Source organism: Rhinolophus ferrumequinum, chromosome 11 (assembly GCF_004115265.2).
Source record: "Rhinolophus ferrumequinum isolate MPI-CBG mRhiFer1 chromosome 11, mRhiFer1_v1.p, whole genome shotgun sequence".
NCBI classification, from domain to species: Eukaryota; Metazoa; Chordata; class Mammalia; order Chiroptera; family Rhinolophidae; genus Rhinolophus; species Rhinolophus ferrumequinum.
Genome location: NC_046294.1, coordinates 49,007,847 through 49,025,044, shown reverse-complemented (window position 1 = coordinate 49,025,044; position 17,198 = coordinate 49,007,847). Strand labels below are relative to the sequence as shown.

The 17,198-nt window shown below is 38.2% G+C and overlaps 2 protein-coding genes across 3 annotated transcripts in view; one reads left to right on the top strand and one right to left on the bottom strand.

The window, feature by feature from the left end:
- The window catches only part of PAAF1 (proteasomal ATPase associated factor 1), a 35,042-nt gene extending 20,789 nt beyond the window's left edge, over positions 1 to 14,253 (bottom strand). The window contains exons 1-5 of one of the 2 annotated variants that reach the window (XM_033121261.1): positions 14,163 to 14,253; positions 12,577 to 12,617; positions 8,559 to 8,662; positions 5,118 to 5,207; positions 45 to 143 (exon numbers count right to left, since the gene is read on the bottom strand). In XM_033121261.1, the coding sequence (XP_032977152.1) occupies positions 45 to 143; positions 5,118 to 5,207; positions 8,559 to 8,662; positions 12,577 to 12,617; positions 14,163 to 14,209 (381 nt within the window). In that variant the 5' untranslated portion in view covers positions 14,210 to 14,253. Of the gene's footprint in view, positions 1 to 44; positions 144 to 5,117; positions 5,208 to 6,945; positions 6,965 to 8,558; positions 8,663 to 12,576; positions 12,618 to 14,162 lie in introns of those variants that run through there. The other variant, XM_033121262.1, reaches the window with a different exon arrangement.
- A 47-nt stretch (positions 14,254 to 14,300) lies between these two features.
- On the top strand, positions 14,301 to 17,198 carry LOC117030989 (cytochrome c oxidase assembly factor 4 homolog, mitochondrial). The gene is made up of 2 exons (XM_033121263.1): positions 14,301 to 14,451; positions 16,338 to 17,198. The coding sequence occupies exon 2, from the start codon at positions 16,350 to 16,352 to the stop codon at positions 16,602 to 16,604; it is 255 nt and encodes an 84-aa protein (XP_032977154.1). The 5' UTR covers positions 14,301 to 14,451; positions 16,338 to 16,349; the 3' UTR covers positions 16,605 to 17,198.

Genomic DNA, 17,198 nt, shown 5'->3' with positions numbered 1-17,198 from the left:
ACCCTGTATGTGTAAGACCCTAAAAGTGTATCCAAAGCCTTTACTCTGAGCTCTCCATTGGAAGCCTGCCAGATCTTCATGCTCCCATCAGCACTAGAAGACACACCAAGGCCTCCTCCACTGGAAATGTCCAGGCATGTTATCTGTTCAAGAGATAAAACCAGTGTTACAAATAATGAAATGCTCATCTTCCTTTGAAATATGTTCATATGTTATAAACCTCCCGTTTCACACTTCTCTGAGACGTCTTCAAGTCTATGCTTCCCAACACAAAGGACATGTGTTTCATGTGACGGTTGACTTACTATCACCAATTCCCAACAAGGCTAGAGCCAACACCTTTTATTTCTCGAAACAAAAAGATATTCTTACAATCATCTACAGTCTCCTGCTTCAGTTAAAAAGTTTTCCCTATCCCATAGTTTACATCTTTTGCTATTTTAGTTTCAAATTACGATACCTCTTCTAATTCTTAGGAACACCACTTACACAAAAGACAGTCTTCCAAGATGCACCAGAAGGATTCAAGGAAAAGCAAAGATGCTTCCAATTTACTACTTCACATTCCCTCTGTAAAATCCTAATATTGTGTGTGTGTATTTCAGAATAAGTAACAGAGAATTCCAAGATTCACTTATGCAGTTTTAATATTAGCAATCACTTCATGTGTAAGCCATGATCAGAATGCCACGTCTCTTTCATACATATGCATGCATACATACACATCCTTTTTATTAAAAAACACCCAGTTGCAAATATTCCAGAAATGTAGGATTGAGATACATAATCCCAGCAACAATGATTCCCATATGACCCAAATTATTATGGAAAGCGTATGGAAAGCGTAATTATCCAACTTCCCATTTTACTTTGTTCTATGCCTATTAAGCCGTAATGAATGGGGTTGGCAAGAACTAAAAGGATATATCAACTTTAACACTTTCTGAGACTTTCTCTTCTTTATTTTGGTTCCTTAGAAAAGACTGTTAATTTTGGATCCTTTAATTTTAAAGATTATAACAATTATCATGTTTTATTATTTATAAAACATTTTCAAATGCATATATATTATATAATAATCTGCTCATTCTGCTCCTGTTTTCCCACTACTGGGCATTCGGGACACAGAAGTACATTTGACATAGCTCTGCCTTCACATTGTAGTGTAGGAGACGTATCTCTGGTCTACTTTTCTTCGCCAACACCACTGCTCCCAGCCTAATCCTGGGTCTTAAGTCTGACCACTTGTACTGTGAATTAACTTTTTTCAACTCTATGTCTGGTTCTATATGATGAGCTCTGTGAGTGTCAGAACCATGTACAGCACTTTCTTACACAAAATCTCAGCCTATGTACATAGTAACTACTCAACAGATACCAAATGACAGCAGTTTGGGAACAAGGATGAAGTACCTCATCAATACTAGGTGGGAAAGTAAAGCCTTCTGACCTGTACCAACAAGACCAACTCCTGTGCCCATTCACAGGGCCCCAGAAACAAGTCATATCGAAACACTTTTCTCCTCACTCTGCAATCAATTTAATCCCTAAAGCAACATAGCTCAACCTCTTTCCCAACTCAGGTGGCATCTATCCAACTGCCCGCTAAGCATCTACGTTAGGTTTTAGAGTGGAGATCTCAAACTTAATATATCCAAACCAGAACTCTTATTTCCCCCTGCTTCATACTAATACAACTACTTCTCCCCCAGTTAGTAAATCGCACCACAATTTACCCACTTCTCAGGCCAAAATTTTTGGAATCATCCCAACTCCTCTAATTTTCTCTCATAGCTCATATCCAAGTCATTAACAAATACTGTCTTGGCTCACACCCCAGAATGTAAGCTCTACACCACAGTTTTATTCATTGCTATAGCCCCAGTGCCCAGAAGCGTACCTGGAATATAGTAGGTGATTAATAAATGCATGAATCACCTAATAATAAGCTCAAATAAGAGAAAGGGAAAACAAGAAATAGAAAAGGGGCACAATGAATAATTTCAAAAATAACCTGCTTCTCAAGGTAAATGGTTTTCCCAACTCTCCCAAGGATTTCATTACTTCCTTCCCCAGTAGTCTTCTGCGCTATGTTCATACACTATAGTGGCTGTCAACCAGGGGCAAATTTGCTCCCTAGGGGACATCTGGTGACATCTGGAAACAGTTTTTAGTTGTTACACCTGGGGGCGGTGTCCCACTGGCCACTTGTAGGTCGAGGTCAGGGGTGCTGCTAAACATCCTCCAGTGCATTAGAACACCCCCTACAATAAAGAATCATCCAGCTCCAAATGTCAATAGTGCCACGGCTGAGAAATTCTGATGTGGGGTATTGTAACCTCTCAGTTAATAATGTACTGTCCCTTGAGGAGACAGGGATATCGTGTTATTTATCTGTGTTATATATCTTTGGGGCTCTAGTTCCTAGACCTAAAAAGTAATTAAGTCTGAACTATCCATTTCTTCCAAAGTGACACAACACTGAAGAGTTTATAGGTCATACCAGCTGTCTCCTGCCTCCAAATTTTATTAAAGAAAAAGAGGAAAGAGAATTAACATTTATTGAACAGCTATTACGTACCAGACGCGTAACAGACACTACCCTCATATAATCCCCTCAAAAATCTGTACGATAGGTATTATTCCTGTTTTTCAGATGAGGAATTTGAGGTTTAAGAGATGATTAAGTAATTTCCCAAAGTGACATAGCACAGCCAGGACAGAAGCCTAGGGCAGAGTCTAAAACTAAAGATCTATTCCTTAGTCACAGCAAAAGAACAGACAGATTAATGGGATAATCTTAAATATTGGATAAAGATAATAATTCAAGCCAGTGAGATAAAGGATGAATTACTTTACAATGCTGTGACACACTAATAATTTCAAAAAGAATTAAGTTAGGTCCCTACTTCAAACCAAGTAACAAAGTTTGAAATGTAAAAAATAAAAATTCAAAGAAAATACTAGATTTATAATTTTAACACTTATATTGTGCTTACTATACTCGAGACCCAATTCTAACTGCTTCCTCATAACAACCCTAAGAGATAAATATTATTTTTACCCCCATTTTACAGATCAGGAACCTATGACATATGAAGTTAAGTACATGGCCTAATATCACACAGTTAAGTGGAAGACCAAAACTTAAATCCAATGAGTCAAATCCAATGAGTCTGTCTCTAGAGTCTAGGCTCTTACCCAATATGTTTTGCAAAAAAAAAAAAAAAAATATATATATATATATATATGTGTGTGTGTGTATATATATGTATATATATGTATGTATGTATGTAGAATCACAGATTACCCTAAGCAAGATCCCAAAGGCAGATACCATAAAGGAATAAATTGATAGGTTTTATTATTTAGAAATATTAAATATCTGTATGTCAAAAGATATCATAAGCAAACAACAATAAGCTAGAAAAAACTATCTGCAAAATATCTAGTAAAGGATCAATACCTTTAATATAAGAGTTCAATACTCTTAATATAAGAGCTCTTACCAATAAAGAAAAAAATTCACACTTAGAAAAATGGGCAAATAACATGAAGAGTGGCCAATAAATATATGAAAATGTGGTCAATCCATGATTAACCAAAGGAATGCAAATTAAAATAATGAAATACTATCTCTCAAAATGGAAAAACAAAAAATTCTAATACACAGTATTGGGAGAGAATGTTAAGTCAGACTGGTAGAAAAGCCATACAGTAAAAATCACTTTAGTCAATGGATAGGACCCAGTGGTAGGTCAACTGATAAAAAATTTAGTTGAAGTACAAAATAATAAAAAAGGATGCATAAATACCTACATTTTAACTCAAATATATAAATGTACTTTAAAATTCACTAATTTTTTCATTAGTTTACTGATTACTAACAAGGAAGCTTCATCTCGACTTTCTTTTAATAAACTATAACCAAAAGGTGCAATTTACAACTTCCAGTTTCTTTAAAGCAAGGCAAATCTTTGTTCACACTTACAAAGTAATCTAAGAGCAAAAAATCATCTAGGGTTTTTAAAATCTTTTCCCTAACATTTTGCATTATTTTGCTCACACATACTATAATAGACATAATCAGTCTCTGCCTTTTCACACTCATCAGTTTAAGATAATTTCAAAAACAATATAACTGGCATTGCAACTGACCCTTGGTAGGCATTCAACTTAACCAGCAGTGTCAGAAGTATGCAGGCCTCAGAGAAGAGCTTATGAACAGGGAACGTGCTGTGGGCATCAGCCAGTATGTTTTACAGAGGAAACGGAGAGCAAGAGTTGACTCAAAAAAATCAGTCAAATGGAGGTCAGTCAGAATATAGCAAAAGCCTTTCATTTGCATTCCCTGTGACTCTGCAACTCTAGTTGTACAAATGTATTCTAATTTCTTCCTGTCTTTGTGAGCAAAGGGTTAGCTATAAGTATATCATCAAATAGAAATTCATGAAATTAGAAATACGTGAATGTCCAGTAATGTAAAGGCTATATAACAAAAGTTCACAACAGTTATCTTTAGGTTATGGAAATATGAGTGATTCATTTTCTTTTATATTTCCTAAATTTTCATCACTAAATATGTTTTGCAATAAGGGGGAAAAAATAGCTATTTTTAAAAATATATCACACAATAAAGGTGGAAGGCTTTAATATAATCTATTATTACGTCTCACTTTTTTTCCCAAGAGCCCATGGTAGTAGACAGAGCTTTATCAGAAAGATCTTTGAAAATTATTCCTCAATAAGCTGTCCTTGGAGAAAATGTCCCTGTCCTAGAGCAAAAGGGACAGAAATATGAGCAGCGACAAATTATGCAAACATCAGCTACTGTCATCATTATCCAAAAGCTAGCAAGTAGCTCTGCTAAAACACACATAAGGAAATTTCATTTCAAAATTCTTTTCTCTAAGATTACCATTGAGTGGATTTGTACACATATTCTGTGTGGTCCCAAACATTATCACCTTATGATAGTGTGATATAAGATCAGCTGTGTTACCTTATAATGCAGTCAAGTCACATTAATTATGAATATGTTTATAGCACTAGACAAGCAGATAAAATGAAAAATTAACCTGCTATGACATTTCTTCTTATTTTATCACAATACTTACACTCTTTGTATGAATTCTGGAAAAAGTAGTGCATGGTGCCAAAAACTTGGAAGATGCATTTTCCTTTGGACATGAAATATGAATGCTTTTCTAAACAGAGAGGAAAAGATGAAATACATCAGTAATGGAATTAAAGCCTCTTAATCGTTAGGACAACAGGAAATTCTCATCTTTTAATCTTCTCTAATCCTCCTTCCCTAGCCCACAAAACTACCACTCCTTCCACATCAGCAGTCCTTTCACTGAGGAGGCTGCAATGTAATTTGATATCGCTGAGATGCCATTATCTTTTTTATGTAACACTGTCTCACAGAAGACAAACCAACACTAGGAGACAACTGACAAACATGAGAGCATTAATTTTCAGAAGAAAATCTAATAGTACTCTCAATTAGCAGTGGGGCAAGGTACAGGATAAACAGATGTGAGGAAACAGCACCAGCCCTCCAGCCCAGGGCCTAAGAGACGAGTCTAAAAGTAAACTTGCTGCCTATCAGAACCTTCAAAGAAAACTGGTAAACTATGTACCCTCTTACAATGTGTATGCCCTGGTCAGGTCGCGGTACCCATTCCCACCTAGGACCTAAACTGACTATACATGTTCATAGACTGGTCGTCGTCACAGTCATAGCTGTATTATGATTCTGCACGTGTTATACCTCGTCATTATCACATACCTTTCAGCTACTGTGGCAAGATAACACTGGTGACACAGTAGGAAATTATACTTAGAACCAATGTTAGAGTCAGGTGACGCGACTTGCTAAAGGCAGCCTTTGTAACCATCACAGGTAAGTACGTTGGTGCTTCAAGGTAGCATTTGTAGAGGTGTAAAAGACTTGGTAAACCTTTCCTCAAGGATTCAATATGACAGTCCCTTACTCTAACCATCATCTCCGTGTGTATCTCTTACACAGAGCTGAGGAGCTGCCCTCCCCAAATGGCCCCTAACTTCTTATCTCTTCCACAGTAGTACTTCAAAGTTTCTAGAAATTCTGCTGGATAATGAAAACGTCTTCAGTAATCAAGATTTTCTGAACCTCTTTATAAGGCTCATCTATGTACAATAAGCACAGTCTTCACAGTTCATTAGAAAGAACAGTTTCAAAATTATAATATTCTTATCACTGAAAATCAATATGCTCTTATTACAGATCCTCTACTCCTTCAAAAAGACAATTAGAGTATCTATACAAACAGTACTTTCTTAGCCAGCTTATCCAGGCCTGGCTGCCTGCAGGCCTTTCATTAAATGAGTTTTTGCTTCTAACCGCAGGACAAAGCCCATATAGCTGCCAGAGAGCTGACCTGGATTTGAAACTAAAATGTCAGCTAAACTCTCCTGGCTAAATATTCATACCAAGCAAGGCTGCAAGGAGCTCTGGGAGCTTAGTGTTCAGATCTCTGTAAGCACTGGTTTGCTCTCAGAGGACTCCATTTCTTTGGGGCTAATTATACGAAAGATTTCAAGAATCAATTGTTTTCTCTTGCTTATCAATCCTGCAAATCAATCCATAATCCATAAACAGACTATAAAGGAAGATAAATACCAAACTACCTTCCAATGTCAGCAGTAATCATGCTGTTAACGAAAATATTTTAAAGAAAAGCTGCAGGAGATATCAGAACAGACAGAATTTAGGGGGTGGGGTGGGTAGTATGAGTATTCCACACTGAGATAAAATTCAAAGTCAAACTTTTTATCTTCTGGGGTTAGGTTTCTAAGCATATTGACAGATCTGTTTAAAAGAGCAATGTAGCAACATCAAATAGCAAAGTGACTCATGGCAGTTAGGAAACAAATGAATGCTCAACCATAAGCACTTACTTTCTGAGTCAGCAGCTACACAGCAGAAATTAGCAATGATGTCGGAAGGTAAGGATTGTATCAGGGCCTGAGTACCAAGGGAAGAAAGGAAGTCAGCACCCAGGCTACGAATGGATACTGGTGAAACACTGGGGGGAAATGTAGGCTTGCAAGGTGGTGTTATACTTGAAGTTAAATAGAACTGGGTTTCAATTCCAACATATAGTCCAAGTAGCTTTGATTATTAGGGGTTAATGAGTCTGTTTGCTTATCTGTAAAAATGGAAATTTAAAATGCCAATTAAAAAGGACTATTATGATAAACGACTCAGTTTTGTAATATTTTAGTTTCATTTATATGTAGTCTCATTCCCCACTAACCAGCCTATGAGGTAGAATATTATCTCCATTTTATAGATGAGAAAACTGAGGCTCAGGGAAATAAGTCATTTGTCCGAATTCATATTGCTAGTAAGTGTCAGGGTTAACAGTTGGGCTCAGATCTTCTGACACTTTCGTCAATACCATAGGTATTGATGAAAAACAAACATAAGATATATAAAAACATGTAGCCTATTACCTTGCACAGAGGGTAATGAATGAATATTTGCGAAAAATCTTATGTAAAAAGTAAAGTATTCTTTATTCTTGTCAGTATACCAGAAATATTTTACAACTAAAAAAGTTTAATTACACCCAAAAAAAGGAAGAAAGAAAGAAAGACCAACTGCTTTACTCTTTGGGAATCATCTCACCAGAGTATATTTACTGCAGCTATCTGAACGAATAAGGAAAGTCAGATCATAGGTTCTGCAACACTTAGGTTGGCCATCTACCCACCTCAAAGACCAATGAAAAAAACTATTAAGTACTATTAACGTATGGCTTCTCCAAGGTCTAGCCAGACATATTAGAATGCTATGCTGTATGATACAGTAGATACTAACCCCATAAGGTTATTGAGTGCTTAAAATGTGGCCAGTATAAATAAGGAACTGAGTTTTTAATTTTACTTAAAGTTTAATTTAAAAATTGATATTTGATCCAGTTATTGGAAAACTTTTTAAGTATTGGACCTACCTGGGTATATGAATCTATGTTTTCAACTGTCAATTTTGTAAAACCTAAATACATATCAAGTATTTACAATAAAAAACTAGAGTCTGAACTGAGAAGTGCTATAAGCATAAAATATAAACAGGACCTCAAGACTTAATAAGAAAAAAGGAATCTAAACTATCTCATTAATAATTTTTATATTAATTATAGGTTGAAATATTTTAGATGTCTTGGGTTAAATAAAATATATTATTAAGATTAATTTCACTTGTTTCTTTTTACCTTTTTTATGTGGGTACAAGAAAATTTTAAATTATATATGTGGCTAACATTATTTATCTGTTGGACAGCGGTGGTATAAAGGAAGGTAAGAGGAAGTGTGATTGCGTCTAAAAGTATATGTAACTTCAAAAGAAAAAGAAAACTCTCGACATTCAAAGGCAGTAAAAACTATGATTATGGTAAAAACGAAATGGAGATGACACTGATACACAGATGGTACAGATATTTGAAGTAGATATATAGGTACTAGCACAGTTTTGGACACGGTGCCATCTAGCAGACATAAAAACCTACCTTGTTTATTTCATTCACAATAAATCCTTCCGAAGCTGTAATCTCTGGGATGCCATCAAGGCCAATTCCTTGACAAGTTAGGCTGCCATACAAAGTTGGTTTCCCTATATAGCACAGAAGAAGCATATCTCAAAAAATAAGAAGAATTTAACATTTTTCTCCCTGAAGACTCAATTCAGGCATCTGTATAGATGGTAGGAAATTGGCTCATGAAAGCGTAATAGGTACTTGTGCTAAAAATGAGGCAAAGTAGGAAGAGTACTAGCCTAAGCTGGGAGGGAATATACTCAGGGGTAAAGGCTAGGAACAAAGACTTAAAGGTATAAGAATAGCATTCGTAGAGAAAGCTACTAAAGTGATCTCAACTTCAGTTTTACTGGCAGTGAAATGGAATTGTTCCAGGATGAAAGGTGAAGATCAATATGAATATACGCATTTATCCAGAGTATACAGACATAATACATAGTCAAGTTAAGCTTCATTAACCTGGAAAATGTGCTTAAGGAGAACACTGCTTTTGCAGTGATATGAGCTAAATATTATCCTAAACATAAACATATGCAGATGGAAGGATGGAGTTAAAAACACTTCTCTTCTTATTCTGTACGGTATTTATACACTTCTGTAACAGTTCATAAGACTCCATTTACATTTCTGACCTCCCCACTAGACTGAAGTCCTTGAGTTCAGAAGCCAGCTGGTTGCTACAAATTATTCAGCAAATAACTGTTCTAACAAACTGAAATTCGAGGAGTAAGAGGGAAGTAAAAACCATCATGGATTCACACAGAGTGGGAGGGCTTCTAGAGAGGGTGGGATTTGAGTAGGACCTTAAAAGAAAGATAGGACTAGGAAGATAACGAAAAGGAAACTTTAAGTTAGGGAGGGGTCATTTCAAGAACAAAAGAAAGTCAGAAAGAACAAGGGAAGGAAGAAACAATATACCAGTTTGGTTACAACAGTCATGGAAAAGGTAGTTGAAGGACGTTAATGAAGGAACTCACCATCTAGGGTAGAAATTTGGACTAGAGAAGATCTATTATAGTGAAAAAGCTTTTGGCAAGGAAGTGGTGCTAGTGAAATGCTAGTTCAGAAGGATGCCACAAAAATAGGACTGAGGAACTCTGCAAATCCCTCCTGGCTTCACTAACTGCCCCATGAAGTCTGGCTTTCATGATACATCATTTTAACTAATCTCCTGTCAGTACCCTCAATGACCTCTCTACATTTGTAAAGTCACTAAAATGATCTCAGTCTTGGTTTTTTTACATAATAGAACTGGGATTAATCCAGCCTTTCACCTTCTGCATTTCTGCATGGAGGCTGCTGAGTGCTGCCACAGAGAAGGGCACAACTATGCAGATTGGCACCACTACAATTCATGTTTACGAACTCTGTACAGTTTTGCAGTCCTTTTGCCACTTCTATTCCTCACAGCAGCCACTTCTCATGACACCCATCCTGCCATCAAAACCTTCTTCCTTAATAGCCAAAATGTGGAAACAACTCAAATGTCCATCAATTTTTTTTAAAAGTACATCAGCTGATGAATGGATTAAAAATGTGACGCATCCATTAAAAGATAGGGTGGCTAAATGGATAAGAAAACAAGACATATATATATATATATATATATATATATATATATATATATATATATATATATACTCTTTTCAAGTGACCCACTTCAAATTAAAAGACACACACAGACTGAAAGGGATTGAAAAAGATATTTCATGCAATGGAAACAACAAAAAAAAAATCTGGGGTAGCAACACTTATATCAGATAAAATAGACTTTCAAACAAAGGCTGTAACAAGAGACAAAGAACCCAGAGATTCCACTTCTGGGTATTTATCCCAAGAAACCCAAAACACTAATTGAAAAGACATATGCATCCCTATGTTCAGTGCAGCATTATTTACAATAGCCAAGATATGAAAGCAAACTAAGTGTTCATCGATAGGCAAATGGATAGAGAAGGTATGGTACATATGTACAGCCATATGGATGGACCTAGAGGGCATTTTGCTAAGTGAAATAAGTCAGAGAAAGAGAAATATCATATGATTTCACTTACATGTGGAATCTGAAAAATAAGATAAGCAAATAAAACAGAAACAAACTCAAATACAGAAAACATTTTGATGGTTGCCAGATGGGAGGGGGGTTTGGAAGATGGGGAAGGGGATTAAAAGTGCAAACTGCCCGTTATAAAAACAGTGACAGGGATGTAAAGTATAGCATAGGGAATATAGTCAATAATACTATAGTAACTATGTATGATGTCAGATGGGTATTAGACTTATCGGAGTGATCACTTCATAAGTTACATAAAGGTTTAATCACTATGTTGTACACCTGAAATTAATATAGTATTGTATGTCAACTGTAATTGAAAAATAAAAAATTATTTTAAAAAAATGTAGTGTATCCATACAATAGAATATTACTTGACCACAAAAAGGAATGAATGCTACAAAATGGATAAAGCTTGAAAATGTTATGCTAAGTGAAAGAAGTCAGACACAAAAGGCCACACATTATATGATTCCATTTATATGAAATGTCCAGAAAAGGCAAGTCCATTGAGACAGAAAGTCAATTAGTGGTTGCTAGGGGGCTGGGAAGAAAGGAAATGGGAAGTGGCTGCTAAACAGGATAGGGTTTCTTTTTGGGGTGATGAAAATGTTCTGGAATTGATAGTGGTGATAGACACACAACTCTGTGAATAAACTAAATCCCCTGAATCGTACACTTTAAAAAGGTAAATGTAATGGTATGTGAATTATATCTCAATAAAGCTGTTATTTTTTTTAAATGAGAATCCTAATAGTACCTACCTCATAGGGTTCTGAGAAATACAAATATATGTATAGTATCTAGCACACAGATAGCACACATTTTATTTCAATAAAACTATTTTAAGAATAAAACAAAGAGCCCTCTGCCTTAAGAGCTGACCCTACCTCCAATATCACAAAGAAAACCGAGGCTATAGGACACTCACAAATTTCCACATCCATGCCTATGCATTTATTTACATCTGCATTTACCTTCACCTTCTTTCATCTTAGTCTTTTAGACTTCATTCAATTTCCTTCTCTCTCCCCTAAGACATGGGTATTTGTTAGTCCTTCTCTCCTCTACCTACAACCTATATTTTACTTGTTCTCCAATTAATTCCCATCTTAACAATAAAACAAAACCTTGACTATAAACCTTCGAGTTACTATCCTCTCTTCCATGCGGCACCAATTTCCTCAAAAGAAAACTGTTTCAAACTATTTCTCATAGAAATAGAATATATTATATAAAGACATCAAAGATATCTGAAATGCAAAATAATCAGTAAAACAACACATTCTCACAAACTTGGAATTTTTTTTAATGTTACCACACTAACTGCAAACAAATGAATGGGAATAACAGGAGTTTCATTTCAAGGGAAAATTGTTAAGACGTGGAAACTCTGGATATGGTAGGGTGATTCGATTTTATACTCTGATGTCTAGAAGGATGGTAACTTTAGAAATGAGAAAATTAAGAAAGAAGCCTGTTTGACAACAGAAGTGCTCAGCTTGGTTCTGGATGTGATAAACTCAAGATGACACTGAGAGCTCCAAGCAGAAACAGCTAGCAGACAACTGTTCGATCTCTGCTTGAAACTGAAGAGAGACCAGGGCTAGAGCTATAGATCTAGGAATCATCAGGAAGGTCACACTTGAAGCTATACAACTATTTAGAATAAAATAATATATAGCCAAGAGACTGTTTTAGCTGTATCAGCAGCGTCTCCATGAATAAGTTTATAGCTTCCAAATGGAAAACCAATCTGAAGACCTTCCCCTAGAATGGAGGAGATGGGGTGATGTCTGATCACAGACTGGTCAAAAACATTTGAAGACTATGAGCATTGTGCCAGGAGTTTGGGCCAGGAGAAAGTAGGAAGCTCTCTTCTAGGGGTAGTAAATCCTTTTACTCTAAAGGGAATGCATATAGACTTAAGGACATTACCTGGGGGGTGACAGCTCAGCCAGGCCTCCCCTTCATCCTTCCTATGAAGAGAGACAAAAACCTAATTAGGCTCACTCAACACAAAAGGATGCCACTGGTACAAGGGGAGAAAGAAGATCATATAATTTCCAGTTTGGCCATACTACTTAGACATGATCAAGTCCAATATCTCATCCAGTCATGTTTGTCTTATTCTAAGACAAACTTTAGTTGTTGAAGATATTTGTGGATTAAGCGTTTAATACATATATCTGTTGGTTCAATGAAGTGCAAATATTTCACCAATAGGGAGTCACTATTCATTTGTAATTGCACAGCTTTGAAAAATCGGGAATAGTTTATAAATATTTATTGGGATTATTGTAAGCCAGACCCTGTGCTAGACACTTTGCATATAGCATCATTAATCCTGACAACAATTTAACAAGATATCTTTTATTAATCCTCAGGTTAAAGGTTAAAAAAACTGAAGCTCAGAGAGAAATGACTTGCCTAGCTATGAAGCAGAAAATGAAAGCTGGGACTAGTATACAATGTCTGTGTTCTAGCACCTCAGACTTTTCATGTTTTAGAATGCACTTCCCCAATCATCCAAATCGTTATCTCAGCATCCTATACACTCTTAGAGTATAGCAGAAAAGGACTAGGCTTTTAAGATAGAAAGACATAGGTTGCCAGCAACTCTCCATCACTTATTAGCTGCATGATCTTGAGCAAGTTACTTCCTCAGATTCTGATCCTGCATTCTCCCATAGGTACCTAGTAGCCCTCAATAAATGTTAGTGGTTTTCCTTTATTACTTTTCACACATTCTGTGTTATAGTAAGTAATGTATACTTTATTTTAGCCCACTTATAGTAAGGTGTAAGTTTCTTAAATACAGGAATGTTTTATTCATCTTCACCATTGTTTCAATTTGAAAATCCTTATTAGTAATAAAAATTGTCATTCATGGCACTACTGTACTCATCCTGGTGAACGCACACTATATGATCAATAAATATGTTAAATAAATGAATGGTTTGCTGTGTATTCCCAACGAAGCTGTCAACTTGAGAGCAGGAACCACCCCTTAAGTTTAGAGTACACACTGTACTGCATGGAGCATCTATCTAGGTCAGAGTCTGGACATGGTAGGTGCTACATTGTTTAGTAGAATGGTCCAATATGACTAATATACCATTAGGGACCGAGAAGGATACAAAGATTCCATCACACAGTAAAAGACAATTACTGGTGGTGGTGAGTACTGGAACTTTTGCAAATAAATACGACCAATAAATATTTGTTAAATGACTGACTACTTGGCCTCCTGCCTCCCAGTTTTCCTGTCTTTCTACAACTCATTAATCCTAGTTCTGATGCTGGGATCACACAGCTCTGATGTGCTTCCCTAGCTTCAGGATAGCTCTTCAGAGAATGAAAAATAACCATGTGGGTTTGAGACTTCGTTTTCTAGACCCAATACTCCCTCAATAATTGATGAGGTAACCCCTATGGATATCCTGGATCGGGCATGACTCTCCTAACGAAAAGGCAACATCCGCTACCCGCCTCCTCAGTCCGGGTTCTGGGACTGGTTTCACCTGAGGGCTTGAGCCCAGTCGCTTTGAATCCTCAAAGGCGCCGCCATCTTGACCCCTCCTCCACTAGCCCGCCTCTTCCGCTCTTTCCCGGAAGTAGCGCGGGGGGCGGGAGCTACAAAGAGAGACCACCAATGAAAATGCGCGGTGGGTCCCTTCCCTTCCCTCCCCCTTCCGCGCGCGCGCTCCTGAGAGGTTGGTTCCTTCCCGGAGGGTCGGAAGAGTTCCAACTGCCTGCGAAGTGGACGTGCTGGAACGCACATTCGGGTCTTCTTGTCCGTCCGCCTGTTCGGTGAGCACTGCGTGCCGCTTCTTTGCACTCTGAAACGTAACGGGCACTACGTGGGCGCGCCCGGTGGCTGCGCGGGCGCATGCGCTCTCTCCTGAAGGTGGGAGAGGAGCTTCAGATGATTTGGCCACTTGGGTATCTTTGCTTTCTGGTTTTTTCGATGCCTTTCTGGTCCAAGCCTGCTCCCGATCCAGGTGCCGACCATCTAACCTGCCGTTATCTCTGAGCAAGGGTCTTTTTACTCCAAGGGAGGCTGAAGCCGGGATGTGGTGGGGAAAAGCGTACGGCAGCGTTTACTGAGTCCTGTTGTAGCCCATGCATTTGGCATCATTATGTTAATTCATACAGTAATTCTGCGAGTTAAATATTATCTTAAGGAGCAAACTAAAAAAGATTGCAAGATAAAGCGTGTGCTGGTATTCGAACCCGGATTTCTTGGCTTAAGATCCAAGCCACTTTTCTGTGCTTGCTCTAAGAGGTTTGCCACCTGCCTTTAAAGAGCTCACTGTGTATTTAGGAAGAGGAAACGTATAGTAATAGGACTATTATGACGTAATTTACTCAGGGTCACTCAAAATGTCAGTGACAAAGCTAGATTTCCAACCCGTCTGTTTTCAAAGCCCGTTTCCCCCCTCCTCAAGTTATACTGCCTCCAAAGCAAATGAGTTTTATGTAGGGCTTTAGCGTGTTTAAATCCTTGTGACTTCCCCTTGGCGCTCTAAGTGCGTTAACATGGCTAACAACGTCTGGTTATGATCAGATACTTTCTCGTTTCTTTTGTTTTCTCCTCATATTCTATGCTTCCAGTCATACAGAACTTTCCAGTCCTCTCAAATTGTTTCAACCCCCCACCCTGTTCTTTCATTGACCACCCTGTTCTTCCTTTCCATCTCTAGTTAACTCCTATTCATCCTTCAGCTGTCAGTTTATAAATCACTTCCTCCAGGAAGCCTTCCCTGCCTGTTTCTCTTGTCTGGATTAGGTATCACTCCTCCACTGTGTTCCCAGCATGAGCTCTCTGTATACAGTGTATAGTAAACTGGCTGTTTACTTGCCTAGATTGTAAACTATGAAGGCAGGAACGGTTTCTGTCCTGGTCACTCCTGTATACTCAACTCCAGCATAGTGCCTGGTACATGATGAGTACTCAGTGATGATTTGCTGAATGAATCAGAGACACAGGAAAGGCATTAAGGAATCCTAGCTCCTTTACAGCCAGTCATCGTGAAATTTATACAAAGGCTGAGGCCATTTCTCTTCATCTCTTTCTTAAGTTCCTTCTTTATGCTACCTTCTGCTGGGTATTCTGAAGTAGATGGTCTTGGGAAGACAGTCTGGGCAAACACACTTCACATGAAGTACTCTTACTTACCTCACAGACTCGTCTCTTGCCGGGGCCGCTGCATGCTGTATTCTGTAGCCACACAACTCTCTCCATTCCACATGTCAAACCCTACCATATTTGGGTACTCTCCCAAGTGTTAAATTTTGTTCTTCTCAAGCCATAGAATAAGGCCAATAGAAGAAGGGAGATTAGTTCTTTTGAGGGTGAATCAGAAATAGCTTCTCCAGAAAGGTGATATTTTACCCAATTCAAATTCTATTAGAGGAATCCATTCGAGCTTATTTAGTGCTGTGCTAAGCATTCTCACATGCTTTGCTTCATTCCATTCCGTTCAGATCATTTTGCAGGCCTATTCTCTGCCAGGACTAGTGCTGGGGGCATCAAGTTGAATCAGGCCGATTATCTGTCTGCAAATAGCTTACAGTCTCCAAAGGGAGACATTTGTATACATAGGCCATAACCGTGCAGTGTTCAGTGTTACTTATAAGAGGAACCTCATATATAATCATGTCCCTACTCTAACCTTGCCTCCATTGATGTCTAGAGACTCCCAAAGATGTCAACTCAAGGCCATACCTGGGCCCGACAGGTGAAGAAGGAGGGTGAGGAAGAGGACCCCCTGGACCAGCTCATCTCCCGTTCTGGCTGTGCAGCGTCCCACTATGCAGTGCAGGAGTGCATGGCCGCGCACCAGGACTGGCGACAGTGCCAGCCACAGGTGCAGGCCTTCAGGGACTGCATGAGTGAACAGCAGGCGAGACGGCGGGAGGAGCTGCAGAGGAGGAAGGAGCAAGGCAGTGCCCACAGCTGACACCCCAAACCGTCTGTCCCCAGAGCATGGCCTGAAGAAACTAGCACCCAGCGAGGTCATGGGAGGAAGAAATCCTAAACTGGAAGTGTGGGCCAAGAGGTATAAAACTTGGGGATGGTCTTTGGGACTGAGGTTGAGAGCCAGGTAGCCATGGGTTTGCACAGGACTGCCATCAAGAGCTGTCGGATTTTCATGGCGAGATCCTATACATCCTTACCCGTCTTGTTGCACAAATATGAAATACTGACCAATATTCACCATGTAAAACACAGTGGGGTTAAGGGTTGCTCTGCTAACCTCCATCTTGGATCGGTGTGCCAAGTACTGAGCTGATACGTGGACATTGAATTTTGCAAGTATATTTACAATCTAAAGGTAAATTGGCTATCTATTCAGGTCTTCATTTCTTCAGTCTTTGGTTCAACAACAAGTTTTTCTGAGAACTTCTCATGTTCTAGGCACTGTTAGAAGCTGATGTGATGAATAATGTGATCTTTGCCTTCATGTTGCTTAGTCTAGTTTGAGAGACAGAAATAAAACAACATTGGAACTAATTCCTGCCCAGTGATATAAATGACTTTATCTTTCACAAGT

What these genes read in the sequence shown, in the direction of transcription:
- LOC117030989 (XM_033121263.1), top strand. Translation starts at nt 16,350, where the DNA reads ATGTCAACTCAAGGCCATACCTGGGCCCGACAGGTGAAGAAGGAGGGT.